This window comes from Schistocerca serialis, chromosome 3 (genome assembly GCF_023864345.2).
Source record: "Schistocerca serialis cubense isolate TAMUIC-IGC-003099 chromosome 3, iqSchSeri2.2, whole genome shotgun sequence".
NCBI lineage: Eukaryota > Metazoa > Arthropoda > Insecta > Orthoptera > Acrididae > Schistocerca > Schistocerca serialis.
Window position 1 is genome coordinate 908,849 of NC_064640.1, and position 21,757 is coordinate 930,605.

The 21,757-nt window shown below is 40.9% G+C and overlaps 1 protein-coding gene across 2 annotated transcripts in view; it reads left to right on the top strand.

The window, feature by feature from the left end:
* The window catches only part of LOC126469655 (F-box/LRR-repeat protein 6), a 218,571-nt gene that overhangs the window by 91,652 nt on the left and 105,162 nt on the right, over positions 1–21,757 (top strand). For both annotated transcript variants that reach the window (XM_050096786.1, XM_050096787.1), the window contains exon 7: positions 7,258–7,480. In XM_050096786.1, coding sequence (XP_049952743.1) covers positions 7,258–7,480 — 223 coding nt within the window. The remainder of the gene's footprint in view (positions 1–7,257; positions 7,481–21,757) is intronic.

A 21,757-nucleotide genomic window follows, 5' to 3' on the forward strand; every position in this document is an offset into this window, starting at 1 on the left:
CGCCTTCCGCCCAGGGATTCGCGACCCCACCACAGTTCGCCAATCATTGTCAGGCAAGTGCCGACCGACAGGGATGTCCGAATCCGAGGGCACAGTGGCATCAGAGATCCCAGGTGATGCTACAGGTTCCAGAGGCGCCAAAATGCTCGCCTCAGGTGTCCCAATGTCACCGCGGCCCAGGGCAACAGCCTGGAGCCTGTCGATCACGGCCAACACAGCTTCCAGCTGTTTACAGACAGTGCCCAATTCCCTCTGAATCCATACACAACAGGCGCAGTCCCTATCCATCCCTAACAAATTTTTTTTCCTCTCTCTTATCTCACAAGCTGTTTAAAACAAACAGATGACTGATGACTACGCCAATTTACACTATACAGGTACTAAAACGCGATGCTACAACTCTCAAATACTATAATACACCCATAATTTGTGAATTAAACTATACAAGTTCCCAAAAACATGCAAAGAAATTAAGAATTAAACTATGAAACAAATAAGTGAGCTAAGAGTACAACTTGCTGCTGGCTGTTGCTTATCCAATGGCGGCAGGGAGCTCACTGGCTGTGACCAACCGACACTGGTCGTTCAACTACACAAATTTATACTATTCAGGTACTAAACGCGATGCTACAACTCTCAAATACTATAATACACCCGAAATTTGTGAATTAAACTATGCAAGTACCCAAAAACATTCAAAGAAATCAAGAATTAAACTATGAAACAAATAAGTGAGCTAAGAGTACGACTTGCTGCTGGCTGCTGCTTATCCAACGGTGGCAGGGAGCTCTGTCTGAAACCAGAATAGTGAAAGATATTTCTGAATTCATTCAGCCATTGCCTTCCGTGGTGAGAAGTGAGGATGGAGGCCTGTGGCATAAGACCTAAAATCTTCAGTTACATGATCAGAAAACACAACCACTGGGATCAGAATGTACAACTGTGAAACCTGCATTCTCAGTGTTCTGTGTGAATGCCAATTGTTCCTGTGTTTGCCATAGTAGAGACAATAGATTTTAATCTTCTTCTTCTTCTTCTTCTTGTTATTGTATCTGCGACTGGAGACCTCCTTCTTACTTCTCCTTTTATACTATGGTTTCACAACACTCTTGTTTAGAACAATTGTTTACATGTTTCCTGTAATTCTGCAATTAATCCGTTAGGCAAGGGGTTTAGAAATTCTTCTTAAAAGCACTCTAGTAATTGCACTTAATGTGCCATTCCATCCAGATGAATATTTTTTCTTTAGTATGTGTATTACTTTGCATACCTCTGCTCATTCACCTCCTCAAATTCAAACTTGGTACACTGAGTAAGGGGACATGGGGTCTCTCTACCTGTGCATCTGCATATGGATTCGTTGGTTAATAGTAGAAGTCAAACAGTTATTAAAAATACTACATGCAGTGTTTAGGATTTTCACAATGTTACCTTCATGTCTAACACTGAATGGTTCCACATTCATCTTCTTGGGACCTTTACAATATTTGTCAATTAGCTCTCAGGATGCCTAAGTTGTGTTACCAGACTGCCCTATTGCTTTTTTGCTAGTCTGCTTCCTGAGGTTAGAGATTATGGATTGTACATCGTGTCTCAACAGAAAGTTTATGTTTGATATGTCAGAATAAAATAGAATTTGAAGTCTATTGACAGAATATGTATTTAGTAAAGAAAAATACAGTTTAGAAATGTACTTCTTAAAAATAAGGTCATTTGAATGCAATCCAGCATGCCTATGGCACTCATTTAAACTATGAACAAAATTTTCCATGACCTCTCTGCATGTAAACACAGGGATGGCTGCCACTTTGCTACAGATATTTTCTTTCAGTTGCTCCAAAGAAGTTGGATTATTGACATACACTGTATTCATGGTGCTCAAATCTGGACTACAGGATGGCCCATTTATGTCACCCCTCCTGGAGATCATTGTGCCAGCAAAAATTTTATGAACTCGCAGTAAAGATGCATTGGACATGTATACTGTGGCTCAGTCTTGCTGAAATCATGTTCTTTGGTTATCACCAGGAAAGTTTTGCGATTCAGGTACCAAAACATCATTTAACATCGTCACATTACATTCCGAATTCACTGTAACTGCATGACTGCTCTTGACCTTGATAAGTACGGATCAGTTATTCCTCGATCCTAAATCACAGCCCATACAGTAACTTTTGGCAAATGAAGGGGTTCTCATGCTTCTATTTAGGATTTGTTGCATTCCAGTAGCGGAAATTTTGGTTATTGATGTGATCGTTCAAGTAAAAATGAGCCTTGTCAGAAAACAAGATGCTGTTAATGGAGGGCACGCATCATTAATGAATTGCAGGCTATGTCTGGCATTCTGAGGCTTTAATTCTTGCACCAACTGGACTTTGTAATGCTGCAGTGATGATCTGTGCACATTCAAAGAACTTGCACACTTATGAATAGAGAGGTTAGGATAATCACGAACACACCAATTTACACTCTCCATGGATTCACTCATTCTTGATAACCTTGGTCACCTGGACTTCTGTTTGACCGTTGTTGAACCAGCCTCCACAAACCTTTTGGTCCATTTCCGGATAAGGGGAACACTTCGAGCATCATTTACATTATGCAGTCCACACTGTAAAATTTTCTCCATCCTAGAGTCACTGAATCACCATTTTTGTAAAATTTTTGCACCCAGAACGCGCGGTCCACTCCCAAGAAGTGCTTCATGTTGACTGAATTCCAAAAGGCCTAGCAAGCATTCAACGCATCCCCCCCCCCTCCCCCCTCCTCGGATTTATTGCACCTCTGCAGAGAGGTCATCAAGTATAAATTTTCTTTTGAGACTCCCTGTATTTTTGTTAAAAATCAGTGGTTTAGTAGTTTTGTAAAGCAGGCTTTTGTTATGTATACTCTTTGTGAGTCTATAATCACACTTGGTGGAAGTTTCAATCTAGAATTACTTCCATTTTGGTAATTTTTCATTACCTTCTGGATTTTTTTAACAAGGCAGCAATGCTGTATGTCAGGAGGGTTGAGTAGAACTCATTCCATTTGTCACCAGACCTTTTTAATTTGTTACATAGAACCTCATTATTATTCTGTTACTTTGTGTTTAAAGGTGTAAATGTTTCATCTATTAGAATTTGTTTCTGCAGGAGAGCGGTCAAAATAATGAAAAATCTAAGGTACTGTAATTTGTGTTATCTATAACATTTTTGTTGATTACAGCATACTCTATTCTGATGGAGCATGTGTCCAGTACTCTAGTGTCTGAACTTACTGTATTTAAAATATTCCATGAACTTAATAAATGAGTAAATTTTGTGTGTGTTATATTATTTGAATTTACCTTTTTACCAGTAAGTCTGGCTATTAAGCACATGACATCTTCATTTAGTGTGCAACATACCCCAATCACTTTATGCTTAATCTTTGTTGTGGTGTTCCAGAAGTGAAATTTTTTAGACTGCTATACGTTTATTAACATATATTGCCATACTACCACGTTGCCTGCAATTACTATTTATTAGAAGTAGTCTTCTAATCTGTAATATATTATTCCACCAGATTTTCGTGCATGTTCAATTATTATTAATGCATTTGATAAGTGTTCATCTACGAATTTGACAGTAAGTTGAGATTTTATTTTTGAGATATTGTATTTTCTTTTCCTGGTATGTAAGTACTGTTTCTTCTATTGTGACTTAGAATATGATTTTTGGCATGTCTCAAACTGTATTGATACACTTCTTTCAGCATTTTATTATTAACTGTAAATTGTAAGAGGAATAATGGAAGCAAAAAAGGTAATCCACTCACCATATAGCTGAGACATTGAGTAGTCAACAGTAACATAAGACTGAAAACGTTGATCAGCTTTTGGACAATTTCCTTTTCCACAGCTAACAAAAAAAGCCCTCAGAAAACACATATACACACACACACACACAACTACATTTTCACGTGTTTAGTATCTGACAGTGATTTGGATTCTCTGCTCAGCCCAAGTACCAGTATGGAGGAAAGGTCAGAGATACTAGAGTTTCAAATCATAGCCGCAGATTTCTCTTTCATTGTGCCACCACAGCTGTGCGCATGTCATGTGAGCCCATCCATTGATGCAAGAGTGCCTGTAAACACCATGGCTCCACACTCGTCTGGCATTTCTCGCTATTCTGTGAAGCCTTCGGTATGTCCCATTGATAGTAGAATGACTGACCTTGCCTGTTTTTACATTTTTTTATTTGGCTTGCTCCCTTGGCTGTTTGTGCTTGCTTATTACAACTTTCACTACACTCTGGACTTTTCTTCTGTCTAGCCATTCACTTTGTGTACTCGGAACTCTGCCGTTGTCAACCACAGGAACCGCCTGGAAGATTCATTGGTGTTTGTTTCACCACAGGTAGGAGTGATCGTAAACTGTATTGTACCTGTGCTGAGTTGTATAGGAAAGTGATGATGAAGACTTTCTTACTGTGTAATTGTTCAGTGTGAAGCATGGATCATGAGTTTATAAAGTTGTGGCAGCAGTTATAACAACAGCACGAAAGTAGTGAGAATTGCAACAGCAAACAGCACATGTTGTTGTTACAGATACTGCAAAACCAACAACAGTCTGCAGCTGCAGCATCATTGCCTCCCCCTCAGGCATTTGCTTGGTTTGTTGAGGAATGTGTGTTGGTGAGGGGGGGACCCATTATTTTTCGAAGATAGACTTCACTGACGATTTGTCAATTATTTAGATGACTTGCTAATTGCTGGGTACACATGGGAGAATCACCTGCTAAACATACATATGTTCTTTGAACGGCTTCAAGTCCCTCAGCTGCATTGACGCCTTAGCAAATATAGTTTCTGTGAGCCAAGTATAAAGTGCCTAGGACGTATATTAAGTAAAAAAGGGCTCACACCTGGGCAGGATTGCAATCAATAACTTACCAGCTCCTAAGAACTCCACAGAACTACAGTCGTTCCTGGACAAAGTTAATTATTATGCAAAATTCATTCCTAAAGTGGCCCACCTTTTCTACACTCCTGGAAATGGAAAAAAGAACACATTGACACCGGTGTGTCAGACCCACCATGCTTGCTCCGGACACTGTGAGAGGGCTGTACATGCGATGATCACACACACGGCACAGCGGACACACCAGGAACCGCGGTGTTGGCCGTCGAATGGCGCTAGCTGCGCAGCATTTGTGCACCGCCGCCGTCAGTGTCAGCCAGTTTGCCGTGGCATACGGAGCTCCATCGCAGTCTTTAACACTGGTAGCATGCCGCGACAGCGTGGACGTGAACCGTATGTGCAGTTGACGGACTTTGAGCGAGGGCATATAGTGGGCATGCGGGAGGCTGGGTGGACGTACCGCCGAATTGCTCAACACGTGGGGCGTGAGGTCTCCACAGTACATCGATGTTGTCGCCAGTGGTCGGCGGAAGGTGCACGTGCCCGTCGACCTGGGACCGGACCGCAGCGACGCACGGATGCACGCCAAGACCGTAGGATCCTACGCAGTGCCGTAGGGGACCGCACCGCCACTTCCCAGCAAATTAGGGACACTGTTGCTCCTGGGGTATCGGCGAGGACCATTCGCAACCGTCTCCATGAAGCTGGGCTATGGTCCCGCACACCGTTAGGCCGTCATCCGCTCACGCCCCAACATCGTGCAGCCCGCCTCCAGTGGTGTCGTGACAGGCGTGAATGGAGGGACGAATGGAGACGTGTCGTCTTCAGCGATGAGAGTCGCTTCTGCCTTGGTGCCAGTGATGGTTGTATGCGTGTTTGGCGCCGTGCAGGTGAGCGCCACAATCAGGACTGCATACGACCGAGGCACACAGGGCCAACACCCGGCATCATGGTGTGGGGAGCGATCTCCTACACTGGCCGTACACCACTGGTGATCGTCGAGGGGACACTGAATAGTGCACGGTACATCCAAACCGTCATTGAACCCATCGTTCTACCATTCCTAGACCGGCAAGGGAACTTGCTGTTCCAACAGGACAATGCACGTCCGCATGTATCCCGTGCCACCCAACGTGCTCTAGAAGGTGTAAGTCAACTACCCTGGCCAGCAAGATCTCCGGATCTGTCCCCCATTGGGCATGTTTGGGACTGGATGAAGCGTCGTCTCACGCGGTCTGCACGTCCAGCACGAACGCTGGTCCAACTGAGGCGCCAGGTGGAAATGGCATGGGAAGCCGTTCCACAGGACTGCATCCTGCATCTCTACGATCGTCTCCATGGGAGAGTAGCAGCCTGCATTGCTGCGAAAGGTGGATATACACTGTACTAGTGCCGACATTGTGCATGCTCTGTTGCCTGTGTCTATGTGCCTGTGATTCTGTCAGTGTGATCATGTGATGTATCTGACCCCAGGAATGTGTCAATAAAGTTTCCCCTTCCTGGGACAATGAATTCACGGTGTTCTTATTTCAATTTCCAGGAGTGTATGTGCTTAATAAATTGCTGAACAAAGAGTTAAATTTGCATGGTCAGAGGCATGCCAGAAAGCTTTCTTACCTTAGACCAGTCCCTTGTTTATAAACTTTCAACTTGGGGAAATGCTTAACACTTGCCACTGGTGAATCAGAGTGTGGCATTGGTGGAGTGCTGTCACACAAATATGCCAGTGGCATAGAACAGCCCCTTGAATTTGTGTCTAAAACATTAAATACAGCACAGGGAAACTACTCACAAATGGAGAAAGAAGTTTCGACAGTCATACATAGCATGAAGAAGTTTCACATATATCTCTGTGGTACTAAAGTTCACCTGATGTCCAGTCACAAACTTCTCATTCCTCTATTTGTCCCACACTCAAGACTTCCTGATAAAACGGCACATGGGCTGCAATAGTGGACATTGTTTCTTAGCATCTATAACTTCAAGACTCATCATCGGTCCACCACACAGCACTTTTATGTTTTTCAATTTGGACCACTCGCTGAGCTGTTTATGTATGTTTACAATGGCTTTCACTATGTTCTGGACATTGCTTCTGGATAGCTGTCCACTTTGTGAACTCTGCCATCATCAACCATAGGAACTGCATATCTGTTCCACCAGTCTTTGCATCACTGCTTGTGAGAATGAGTGTATAGACTGTGTTCTACCTATGCTGAGTAGGGTAAAAAAACTGTTCATGTGTGTATGATTATGTCCATCCAGCACTTTCCATGTCATTGTAAAGTAAATTTTATTCAACTACTTCAGGATACATGTTAAGTCTTTATTTCTGTGATAGAAAGTACAGAACACAACTGAAACTGTTTCAGGTTTTATCTCCTGGCTTCCCTGACCTTGAGGAATTAAATATTGCAGCATTTACTCTTTTTGATGAATCATGCTCAAAACCCATAGTTGATGACAACTCCATAGAAAGGATTTTAAAAACCTCAACTAAACTTAAGCTATTAGATGTTCGTGGCCAGAATAGTGTGTCAGATGCAGGTTTAGTAAGATTACCTGCATGGAATGTTGAACGATTATTTCTTGCAGGTAAGTACCAATTGAAATTTACAATCTTAGTTAGTATGTGTGATAAAAAGTAGTGGGAATTATTGTTTTTTGGAAAGAATTTAATTTGTTCGTCTACATCAATGTCATTCCCTTCAAAATTGTCCCCATTAGATACTATACACTTATGCTAGTGCTTTCTCCAATCCCCGAAACACCTCTGGAACTCGATCCTTAGGATAACTTTTAGCTCTTCCAGTATTCCCCTTATATGAATATAAGCATGTTCACATTGTAGCTTGTTACTTTTTGTAGCTCTAAATGTCTGCACCTAAAATCAAATTCTGTTTGGACTATGCTGGTGCAAATATGATGGACTTCATCACCAATGCAGTCCTGCTTATGCTGGCATCGAAAAGTTTCAACAAGTATTCAACTTCATATAAATGAATATGAAGCATTTCTTCTGGAACCAGTCTCATATATTATTTCCCAGTGTACAACGTTTTGAACATTACAGAATAGGCAACCCAGCTTGTCCACTCATAATGAGTTCATACATAAGAATGACATTAATTAATGTTTCACTCAAGTTCTTACTATCTTTCAGAGTTATCCTCTGATGAGCTAGAGTACAATTCACACACAAACACACACATATACACATATGCCTGTGCCTGTACATGGAGCTGACTGGGCTAAAAGTGCCAATGCTATTTTTTCAGCAGGCAGACTGGTTGTGGTGGGAGTAGTGTTAATGGGGGATGGGTGGAGGGAAATAGAAATGGGAGGCAGGGAAAGACTGTTGGGTGGAGGGTGCAGGGACACAGGGTTACCAGAATTTGAGGCTAGGATGATTACAGCAGCAGAGGATGTGTTGTAAGGATGACTCACATCTGCGTAGTTTAGAGAAACTGCTGGTGGAGGAAAGGATCCAGATGGCTTGGGTTGTGAAGCAGCCTTTGAAATGGAGCATATTGTGCTCAGCTGCATGTTGTGCCACCAGGTGGTCAACTTTGTTCTTGAGGTTGCTGTTCATCCTGGTGGACAGCTAGTTTGTAGTCATACCAACATAAAAATCTGTACAGTGTTTTTAGCAGTGTTGGTTTATGATGTGGCTGCTTTCACAGGTGGCCCAGCCTCTGGTGGGGTAGAATAAGCCTTTGACAGGACTGGAGTAGGAGGTGCTGGTTGGGTGGATTGGGCAGGCGATGTACTTTGGGATATGATCCCTTTGGCTAGGGAGTTGGACTGGGAATGGCATAGGGATATTGCATATGTTGGGTGCACGGTAGAACACCTCTTTAGGAGGGGTGGATATCTCTCATTTCAGGGCAGGGTGGGAGATAATCAGAGCCCTGGTGAAGGATATAGTTCAGTTGTTCCAGTCTGGGGTGATATTGAATAATGAGAGGCTACTCCTTTGTAGCTGATTCTTGGGTGTGGTAGTAGATTTTTTTTATTTATTTTTTTGGGTGGGGGAGGGGGTGGAATTTCCTGTCTGTCTGTGCAAGCCTTTCTAAGACCTTCAGCATACTGTGCAAAGGATTTCTCGTCACAGTGGATACCGTATTTACTCGAATCTAAGCCGCACTCGAATCTAAGCCGCACCTGAAAAATGAGACTCGAAATAAAGGAAAAAAAAATTTCCTGAATATAAGCCGCATCTGAAATTTGAGACTCGAAATTCAAGGGGAGAGAAAAGTTGTAGGCCGCACCTCCAAATCGAAACAAAGTTGGCCCATTATAATATGAGACACAATTTAGGTCGAACGAATGATGATACAGCTACAGTAGTTTGGTTCGAGTCGTAAGCTTAGCAGTTAAGCTTTACCACGTAGCCATTGCTATGCGTCAGGTGCTCCGTCCGTATTTATACGGGTGCCCTTCCTTTTTCACGTGCTTCGTCTGGTTTGAATCGATTGCTTATTTTGCTTTGATCTGATAAGTGCCGTTTTCTTTGTTATAGGTGTTTGCGTCACTCTTAAGCTGAAAATGCATTACTGCACTGTGTCATGCATTGTTTGTCGCATTTTGATAGTGCGTGTTTACGTCCTGTCGCGGCTCGCGGCATGGCTTGCTTTTGTGCGCGCTACCGCCGCGTACAATTAAAAAAAAAACCAGAGGAATCGTCTCATTAGCGAAACAATGGAAAGAGACTGCTATTTGTTGTTACTTACACTGCTGCTTTCTTTGATAATGATGAACAAGAATCAAATAATAGACTGCGTATGATATAACATGTTCTGAGCGAGAGTTGGGCGAAAATTTTTCTCCGTTTGAAAATCTTTGCGGCCGCTTCTTTATTACATCAAATTCTGTACAGAAATTAGTCATCTTAGATTTAAAAATCTAGTCAGTTGCCGTGCTTCATTTCTGACTGTATCGCTATTAGGCATAAGAATAATACGAATATAAACATGACACTATACGTATATTCTTCCGCGTTTGCTGTTGTCTCACTCTAGTTTCGTAGTTTATTTGGCAGACAGGATTTAAATGAGATAGCGGCAAACACGAAAGAATACATGGCAAAATGTTTATATTCATATTATTCTTATAGTGAAGAGAATACTGTATGTGATTCAAATTTCATCAAGTTCCTATTAGCAACCATCTCTTCTCACAGACAGGAAAAAATTCAGAACGTAGAGTTGGCCAAATTGACAAACATCCCAAACAGTCTTGCCAGTCAGATTTTCGTAGTACACTGAAATTGTGCTACATTCAAAGATGAACAATACGGAATTTGTATTTACTTCGTTGGATAATGTATGAAAATGCAGTGGTCGAAACTCGCGGCGGAGAAAAAAGCTCGTCTTCAACTTTTTTTTTTAAATTTATTTACTGACGCAGAGGTTTTGGCGCCAGTATTTATCTTTGTGCCTACAAAGCATGCCTGCTAGCGCTACATATATTCGACAGCAGAAGTTAGTTGTGGCGGCATGTACCAACATTTTTCATAACTTCCGCTTGCTTTGCACTTGATTCTAAGCCGCAGGCGGTTTTTTGGATTACGAAAACCGGAAAAAAAAGTGCGGCTTAGATTCGAGTAAATACGATAGGTCGTTCATGGATGTCTGGACCATATGGGGGGATTTTTTGGTTTGGAAGGGGTGGCAGCTATTGGAATACAGGTACTGTTGGGGGTTAGTGGGTTTAATGTGGACAGAGGTGTGAATGGAGCCATCAGAGATGTGGAAGTCAACATCCAGGAAGATGACACATTGGTTAGAGGATGACCAGGTGAAGCAGATGGGAGAAGAGGTGTTGAGGTTGAAGAAATTTGGGTAGGGTATCTTGGCTCCGAGTCCAGATCATGAAAATATCATCAGTGAACCAGAAACAGACCAGAGGTTGGGAGCATTGGGAGGCTAGGAAGGTTGCTTCTAAATGACCCAAAAACAGGTTTGCATAGGAGGATGCCATGTGAGTGCCCATGGTTGTGCTGTGGATTTGTTCATAAACCTTACCTTCAAAGGGAAAGTAGTTGTGGGCTAAAATATAGTTGGTAGATCAAATAGGCAAAATAACAGAGCCCAGTAGAAATCCTTGGATAATATTGGAGATACTGAATGTGATTGGTGAAAGGAGAAAATATGAAAATGCAGCAAATGAAGCAGGCAAAAGGAAATATGGACATCTAAAACATAAGATTGGCACGAAGTGCCAAATGACAAAGCAGGAACATCTAGACAGAAATACAAGGCTGTAAAAACAAGCATGATGAGGTGAAAGAAGGTAAATCCTATAGGAAAATTAGAGAGACGTTTCAATGAAGGAGTAGTAGCAGTTGAATATCGTGCTCAGATGGCAAGCTAGTACTAAGTGAGGAAGGAAAAGCTAAAAGGTGGAAGGAATATATATGAGGACTGTACAAGGGAAATGAGCTTGAAGGCAATGTTATAGAAGGGGGTGAGGAAGTAGATGAATATGACTTGGAAAATATGATATTGTGAGAAGAATTTGACAGAGCATTGAAGGACAGAAGTCAAAATAAGGCCTCTGGAGTAGATGACACTTTCTTAGAGTTACAGAGATCCTTGGCAGAGCCATCCATCCATTGTGGTGTCATGTATACAGCCAGTGACAGTTTGGTACTGGTATGGTACTTCTCCAATTTTGCAGAGAACCATACCTTTAGATAGGCTATTACTATTAAGAAGTCACTACTGCCAGCTCGCTCCTGTGGAGGAATCAGTGTACTATTCATGTCTGCATCTACACCTTGAGAGATTCAGCCACAACAAAAGAATTCCACCTGCTGTGCAAGATGTAGAGATGGGCAAAATACCCTCAGACTTCAAGAAGAAAGAAATACTTTGTATTCAAAAGAAAGCAGGTGATGTCAGGTCTGAATAATACCGAAAGCCATGACTGAAAAAATTTATACAAATTATTTACAAAAGAATGGAAAGACTCTAAGTAGCTAACCTTGAAGATTTGTGTTGTGGCCCAATAGGCCAGAGACATTAACTATGCCTCTCCAGCATTTGAACTTGCTCCATCTAAATATTCAGTTCCCTGTGGAAGTGGAAAAAGGTGGCATCTTACCACTCCTGAATGTCATATAAGAAAAAATGGCACAAAGTGTCTACTGCAAACCCACTCACATAGAGTCATATTTGCAGGCCAAAAGCAGTCACCACCCTGCTTAATGAAGTAGTGTCTTATGCTCTGGTGCATAGAGCCCATATGGTCTCAGATACCGACAGTGAGCTACAACGCTAAGAACGGTGTTCCAACAGCACTGTTATTCTGGTAGGCAGATATGCAATGTGTTGTGAACAAAGCAAGTTCAGTGTAGGGATGTAGGTGGAGATGCAGAGGCACACATTGCAATTGCCTTCTTGAGATATTTTGGTGGCATGTCTTCAAGAATGAAAAAAATCCTCAAGAGACATGACATCAAGTGTGTTTTTCACCCATCAGCAAAACGGAGGATTTTTTTGTGTTCAGTCAAAGACAATCTTGGGCCTTAGAAAACGTAGAGGATATAAGATCCCGTGCCATTGTGGGAAATCTTATATCTGGCGAACATGTCGAAACGTGCAAGAACGTTATGTTGAATGCTATTTTCATACATGCCTGAGCCAACTTGATAAATTAGTGGTAGCAGATAATTGCCAGAATGTGAGGCATCACATGTTTTGTGAAAATACTGAAGTTTTATCCTCAGCATCATCATTCTAGGACTGTGTTTTTAAGGAGGCCATACTTATCTATATGGTGAACAAACTTATCAACAGTGATGCAGTTTTTCAGTTAAGCACTGCCTGCAATGCAGTATTGGCTGCCATTAAATTTATACAGGAGAAACAAGAATCTCCAACTCATGACTGGACACAGTATGCTGTAGAGGTTTAATTCATCTTTTAACTACAGGAGCGTCCGGAGACACAGTCATTGCCCACTGCACATGCATGGAAGGCCTCTCTTTGGTTCCATATGGGACAGTATCAGTGCCACTTTCACCCAACCCTGAGCACACCCCCATGCATACATATTTCATGCTCCTGGCCAGAATAATTTCGCCACTGCTGGGTGATTACCATCCGTCACATTTTACAGCGGTGACCGCAACCACCACCACCTGAAAATGTTGAACAGTTGTTTCAATGAAATTTGTGGGACTTGCCCAGTATTATTAGATTTGTGCAGTCTGTAGCACAGTTTTAATTTATTTGAATGGCCAGCTACTCTGCTCAGTAAGAGTCAGCCTCTATTGGTGACATGTCAGGAGGGTAGCAGGTTGCATATTTAGGTTTCTCTCTCTGCTTTTATAGTATAGTTATTAAGTTAGTCGTGCTAGGATGGTTAGGACATGTGTGCTCACGGGAGGATGGATGGAATACCTATTTGTTTTTACAAAGGGTACTCTGTGGCATTGGCCCCTTACTTAGCTGGCATTTATCATGAATCTTTCATCCAGTGCAAAGTCCCAAGTGACAGGAAAAAAGCGTGGGTCACTGTTATATATAAGAAGGGTAAAAGAATGGACCGGCAAAGTTATAGACCAATATCTTTAACATCAGTTTGCAGCAGAATTCTTGAACATACTAAATTTCCTTGAGACAGAAAAGCTTCTGTCCACAAATCAGCACAGATTTAGAAAGCATCGCTCACGTGAAACTCAGCTTGCTCTTTTCTCACATGATATCCTGTGAACCAGGGATGAAGGGAAACAGGCAGATTTCTGAAAAGCATTTAACATGGTGCCCCACTGCAGACACTTAATGAAGGTATGAGCATATGGAGTAGTTTCCCAGACATGTAAGGGGCTTGAAGACTTCTTAAGTAATACACACATAAAAAAAAGTTTCCAGAACCTGTACAGAAAATTGGAGTAGAGATCAACATAAACATCATTTCAGCTCTTTTTATTGCTCATGAAAAACCACACATTGCATGTTGTACCACCATACAGTGAGACCTTCAGAGGTGGTGGTCCAGATTGCTGTACACACCGATACCTCTAATACCCAGTAGCACATCCTCTTGCATTGATGCATGCCTGTATTCATCGTGGCATACTATCCGCAAGTTCATCAATGCACTGTTGGTCCAGATTCTCCAACTCCTCAGTGGCGATTCGGCGTAGATCCCTCAGAGTGGTTGGTGGGTCACATCATCCATAAACAGCCTTTTTGAATCCATCCCAGGCATGTTCAGTAGGGTTCATGTCTGGAGAACATGCTGGCTACTCTAGTTGAGTGAAGTCGTTATCCTGAAGGAAGTCATTCACAAGATGTGCATGATGGGGGCGCAAATTGTCGTCCATGAAGACGAATGCCTCGCCAATATGCTGCCAATATGGTTGCACTATCTTTTGGAGGATGGCATTCACGTATCATACAGCCAATACAGCGCCTTCCATGACCACCAGTGGTGTACATCGGCCCCACTTAATGCCATCCCAAAACAACAGGGAACCTCCACCTTGCTGCACTTGCTGGGCATCTGCCCTCAGTAGCTGAGTGGTCAGCGCGACAGACTGTCAATCCTAAGGGACTGGGTGTTGTGTTGTCCTAATCATCATCATTTCATCCCCATTGACGCGCAAGTCGCCGAAGTGGCGTCAAATTGAAAGACTTGCACCTGGCGAACGTTCTACCTTATGGCAGGCCCTAGTCACACACACTTGCTGGACAGTGTGTCTAAGGCGTTCAGCCTGACCAGGTTGCCTCCAAACACGTCTCTGACAATTGTCTGGTTGAAGGCATATGTGACACTCATCGGTGAAGAGAAGGAGATACCAATCCTGAGCAGTCCATTTGGCACGTTGTTGGGCCCATCTGCACCACACTGCATGGTGTTGTGGTTGCAAAGATTGACCTCGCCATGGATGTCGGGAGTGAAGTTGTGCATCATGCAGCACAGTTTGAGTCATCACACAACGTCCTGTGGCTGCACAAAAAGCATTATTCAACATGTTGGCATTGCTGTCAAGGTTCCTCTGAGCCATAATCCATAGGTAGTGGTCATCCACTGCAGTAATAGCCCTTGGACGGCCTGAGCGAGGCATGTCATTGACAGTTCCTGTCTCTCTGTATCTCCTCCATGTCCGAAAAACATCACTTTGGTTCACTCCAAGATGCCTGGACACTTCTCTTGTTGAGAATCCTTCCTGGCACAAAATAACAATGCGGACGCAATCGATCCGCAGTATTGACTGTCTAGACATGGTTGAACTACAGACAGCATGAGCCCTGTACGTCCTTCCTGGTGGAATGACTGGAACTGATCAGCTGTTAGAACCCCTCCATCTTATAGGTGCTGCTCATGCATGGTTGTTTACATCTTTGGATGGGTTTAGTGACATCTCTGAAAAGTCAAAGAGACTGTATCTGTGATACAATATCCACAGTCAACGTCTATCCTCAGGAGTTTGGGGAACTGGGGTGATGCAAAACTTTTTTTGATTTGAGTAGAACCCAGAGGTGGCTTATGAGTCAGTGAGTTATAGGGTGCTTATGTAACGGAATGTGACAGAGAACACTAACAAATGGAAACAGCACTGGGCTGTAGGATGGAAGGCTCTAGATAAAATAAAATAATGAGAAATCCAGGAAGGAACAACACTATGAATCAGGATAGATGGCTACTCAGCACATAGTTGAGCGGCACACAGGCACATTTAAAAGTGGACAAAGTTATCAGATGAAATCCTTATTCAGATTTATAAAACACACATGGATACATACCACTCACCCTCTCGTACACACTGTTGTCTGCAGTCACTGAGACTCGATTGCAGTGAGCAACAATCTCAGCAGGGTTGTAGTGAAGTTACAGAAGACAATTTGGATCAAGTGTGAAAACACCCTATCCCCATTTCTCCAGAACCTCAACACCTCCTTTCCTTTACCTAGTGCTTCTCAGCCCAATAAGCCACCTTTCTTGATGTCTACCTTCACCTCACAGATGGCTCCATCAGTAACTCCATCCACATCAAACATACCAACCACAAACAATTCCTCCATTTTTACAGGTCCCATCCATTCCTTACCAAGAAGTCCCTTCAGTAAAGCCTGTGGTTGTTGCATTTTCAGTAGGGAGCAATCCCTCTCCAAATATGCTGAGGGTCTCTCAGAGTTGTGCACAGTCTGAAATTGCCCCCATTTTGTCTAGAAACAGATATCTCATGCTTGTTTCTGCAGTCACGTTCTGTACCTCACATACCCACTGACCAGCCACAAAAGAGCACACCCCTCCTCTTCCCCCTTCCCCCCCCCCCCCCCCCCCCTTGCACGGACTGGAGCAACTGAATCATGTTCTGAGAAGAGACCAGGTACAGTCTCACCACCAAAATTATGATGTGTCCCTTGGGACAGATCAAGTGAGGTGGCACAGTGGTTGGCACACTGCACTCACATTTGGGAGTATGATGATACAAATCTGCATACAGTCATCCAAATTTAGGTTTTCCTTGATTTCCCTAAATCACTTGCGGCAAATACAGGTGTGATTCCTCTAAAGGGCACTGCCAACTTCCTTCCCCATCCTGGAAATAGTCCGAGCTCGTACTCTGTCTCTAACAACTTCGAAGTCAGTGAGACATTAAATCCCAATCGTCCTTCCTTCTGTTGGGATGGTGTGTGGATTTCTGAGTTAGAAATCGAAAGAATGAGTGAGCACAATCACTGTGGGAAATATTGTAATATACTCAACTTAGAACAATGAATCCTCATCAAAATCCATATATAAGTCCTTGAGCATTGCCAGGAGAAGTTAAACCACTTTAATAGTTCACAGTTCATATGTAGCTAGCAATCCACAGAATTAAACATTAGTCAAGTCGTGATGCCAATGATGTTGCACTATACTTGGAGGAAAAGTAGTGATTGCAACTACGATGATACTTGTACTGGTTGTTACCTATCTCGTTTCTTGATAACTGAATGATGTGGAATCTTACGCGGTATATTGTGGTAGGACCACATTCGCACCACGTGTTTGTAATTTATAATAATACGAGTAGTTCCAGCACAATTTCAGCAAGGCTTATTTATTAGTAGCTGCTGAAAGATTACACACTGCAGATCTCGTTTGTCTAGGGGTTTTGTCTGCAAAACATTACTCTAACAAGCATGGCCTGGGTTTTCTTCTTGTTTGAAATAAACACTACCGGATTCGAATTACTTTCGGCTAAAATAATATTTATTCGTACTCTCTGTTTAGTAACTACAATATTTTCACTTCGAACATTGATACCCTAAAAATGCATTATACTGTACTGGTCACTTAAACACGTCCATCTCCCTCCAATACCGACAAAGAAGTGGCGGGCAAGCCAACATGTGCCCGGAAGTTGCAGACATTCCTGCATTCCAGATTCTTTGGTCTTCTGACCTTAATACACTCCAAAGACACATATAAATAAATACATATAAATATACAACATTTAACATCTCAAACAAATCCATTATTTATCATAAAAGAAAATATTCATAAATAAATAAATTAAATACATTGTATGGCAACATAATGAAGTTATCTTAACTCTTTAGTGTGGGCATCGTACTTTTCACATGAGATAAACTTTATCTCCGACATTTAATTACATTACAATAGCCCACCAGGACTTACAAGTGTACCTTGGTCCACTTGTCAGTCCGATACAGAAATTGCATCATTGTCTTGTATACAACTTTTTATCACAACTGTAGTAAACTGTTTATTCTTTCATCAACCCTTGACTTCCTCCTTTGTCTCACAACATAGATTACATACATACATATGTCAATTTGTTGCCCAGAAATTTACTATAAAATAATACTGAAGTTAAAACATTTTCTCATATTAGAATAAACATAGTACCAACTCCTATATCATCAGTGAGGTTGCAAAAGTATTTCAATTCAACACTATTCTCTCATGAGCCTTGTAAATTATGTGATATCAAAATTAAGAGACAAAATAAGCCAACAAATTATCTGTGTTGTGTTATAAACAGAGCTGAATAAAAACAGTTATGGTGAGCATGATGTAAAACAAAAGCACACTTGCATATACAAGAAAATATATTCTATTAACTATACAATTTTTTTTAAGCATTATGGTCTATTTAAGTGAATGAACAAGATTTCAAAATTTATGAGATTTGCTATTCTCAAACTGTGAGGGTGGGTGACATGTCTTGTCTCTTAGCATCATCAGTAAAATAAAATCCCTTATTTATCAAGTTTACATATTTTGCAATTCATTAAATACTGTAAAATTACTTTAAAAAAAAACACATAGGAATCATGACATCTAATCTTATAATAGAATTATGTGACAATCGGTCTAGATACAACATCATTTTGCATGAGATGTGTTACATGGCATAGTGTGGTGACTGCATTTCTTTTTTCTTTTTTTTTTCCAGTAAAATACTTTCCAGATAAAGGCGTGTTTGTAGGCTCAGTTTGCTCTTTTCTCAATATAAGGCTTCAAAGAAACAACATTCCTAAGACCAAACAGCTTTCTCGACTTGGGATATACTAATCGGTACGCATTTGGATGGGGGTTCTCAATAATCTCAAATGGCCCAATGTAAATGTCAAAGAACTTCTTGAGTTCTGCTGTTAGTAACTTTGATCGTTCGTGGGATTTCACTAAGACATGGTCACCTACTCTGAATGTGGTAGCCTTTATTTTCCTATTATGCCTGTTTTTCCTAGCTTCACCTAGTTTCTTCATGGTTTTCTTTACAATCTCTTCACGTTCTTTCATTGATATTAAGCTACATTGTGGAAAGTCTATTAATTCAGAAATAAGATTTGCTGGTCTGAGGTGAAACATAATTTCATATGGTGAAAACCCAGTAGAGCTATGCTGCAAGCTGTTCATGATATCCTCGAAGTTGTTTACATGGTCAGACCAACTAGGATGTTTGTGACTACAATATGTCCTACAAAGTCTCCCTATTTCTCTCATGTACCTTTCTGCTGGGTTTGAAGATGGGTTGTACACGGATATCAAGATATGTTTTGTGTTAGTTTTTTCCATGAATGCTTTCCAGTTTTTTGAAACAAATTGTGAACCATTATCAGACAGTATAGCTTTAGGTTTCCCTACACTCTTGAAGTAATCTCTCTCAATTTTTGCAATGATCTCTTTACTTGTAGCTTTTCGCACAGAATAAAGTTTAATTAGTTTGGAAAATACATCAACCATGACGAATATAAAACAATGGCCACCTTTGCTTTTAGATAAAGGTCCATAAAAGTCTACAGCTACTAAATCTAATGGCTTATCTGGAATGATGTTCTGCATTTCTCCCTGACATGTTCTGTTGCTTACTTTTACTCTTTGACATTTGTCACATGTTGATATTTCGTTCCTCACCTTCTTTACCATGTTATAAAAGTAGATATTTTCTTGTAACTTTTTTACACATTTCTGTATTCCACAGTGACCATAACTCTCATGAGTGTACTTTATTAATTTGTCTGCCTCACACTCTGGCCAACATAGCTTCCAATCATCAGAGTCCACATCTGTTCTTCTAAAGAGTGTTCCCTTAAAGACCTTATAGTACTTGTCAAGTTTATCATACCCTCTTTTGCCTAAACAGTCCTTAACCAATTTCCAATTAGGATCGTTATTCTGTCCCCTCCGGATGTTATTGCAAAGTGTCTTTATGAGCTTTTCATCCTGGATTCCCTTCATGTATCTTATTTTAAATTCCTTTTCTTCCTCTTGATCAAACATTTCCTGATCTCCTCCTACTGGTAACCTGGATAAAGCATCAGCTACTACATTTTCTGATCCCTTAATATACACAATTTCGTAATCAAACTGTTGCATGAACATTGCCCACCTGGTTAATCTACTGTGATATAGTCTACACTCCTGCAAGTAACTTAAAGCTTTGTGGTCTGAATAGACTTTTATCTTGTGTCCTAACAGGTATGTTTTAAATTTTGTAAACGCCCAGTGTACTGCGAGTAATTCTTTTTCTGTGACAGTGTATGTTCTCTCATGTTTAAGTAACATTCTGCTGGCAAATGCAATGGTACAATGAAGATTTTTTTCATTCACAACTTTCTCCTGAAATAGTTCTGCTCCTAGTCCATAATCACTACTGTCAGTGTGAAGACAAAATGGCAAACTAAAATCTGGTCTGTGTAAAAGACTGTTCTTACAAAGTTCATTCTTAATTTTATCGAATGCTTTCTGGCACTCTTCAGACCAATTCCATGGACTATTTTTTCTAAGTAAGTTACTTAAACATGTTACATTAAGGCATTGTCCATTTACATATTTTCGATAGAATCCACAGAGTCCGTAGAAAGACTTTAATTGTTTCCGGTTTCTAGGAGATGGAAAGTTTACGATAGATTTTATTTTCTCCGGATCTTCACTTATCCCTTCCTTAGTAATGACATGACCTAAAAATTTGAGTTCTGACACACCAAATTTACATTTTTCCAGTTTTAATGTCATACCACCTCTTCTGAGTTTCTCACACACCTTTTTCAATAACTTCAAATGATCCTCCCAACTTTGATTTGAAACTAATATATCGTCTACATAAATTGTTAATTCTGACACAACTTCTTGGCCAAGTACATAGTCTAGTGCCCTTATAAATTCGGCGACTGATGAGTTTAATCCGAAAGGCACTACACAATACTGGTAACATCTCCCATTGTATAAGAAAGCAGTGTACTTTCTGGAACTAATTGCAAGAGGTACTTGATGAAAACCTGAAGTTAGGTCAAGGCTTGACATAATTTGGATATTTTTAAATTGATATAACAACTCATCGATGTTCTCTGGGTGGTCAGTTTCTCTGTATAAACATTTGTTTAGCTGTCTGGGATCTAGTACTAGTCTGACTTGTCCATTAGGTTTATTTACAGTGACTAAGGGATTATTATAAGGGCTTATACTCCTCTCAATGATTTCACACACTTCCATCTTTTGCAATTCTTTCTCCACTGCTACCCTTTTCGAGATTGGAATACTGTATGGTTTTGTAAAGAAAGGTTCATGTGGCTTCAACTGTAAAGTACATTGGTATCCAACTACTTTACCTGGTATATTGCTAAATACATCACTATATTCCCACAAAAATAATTTCAAATCTTGTTTTTGGTTCTCAGTTAGTTCTCTAGCTTCGGCTGCTTTTTCATTTACCAACTTTTCAAACTCTATCTCGTCTGTATCAAAATCTGTGACATGGCTTTCAATGTACTTACCTTCTTTTGTAACTTCAATACTGTTCACAGTCTTATTCATACAAAACACATTTGATTGAAGAAGTTTCGTAGTGATGACTTCACCACTTGGTAGAGTCATCATTAATTTCTGCCCTGTCCAATCAAATGCTGCACTTACTTTTGTTATCCAAGACATGCCTAGGATAAAATCCTCTGTGAGATCAGGAATGACGAGACACCCATGTGACCATGATACTCCTTCAATTTCAAAAGTAATAAAAGCCTGACTCCTTATTGATTTACTGTGCTTCCCGGTAGCACCTCTTATTTTAATTCCTACCACAGGTAACTCGACATAATCCTTATTAGTTTTCAGTTTTTTACTTAATGATTCTGATATCCCAGATACTTGACTTCCTGTGTCTACTAAACACTTTCCTTTCCATGATCCTATCTGCACATCAATAAACGGACTGCTTACATCAAAGTCAAATTTTTTGTTAATATTCTCATGTAATAAGTCATCTTCAATTTCACTGAATCCATATCCCTTTCCAGTATCCTTACCTGTATCATTACTACCAGAGTTATATGCTGTTATTACCCTAATTGCATTTCCTTTGGCCTGATTACTATTTCTGAATATTTCATTAATCCAACTACATTC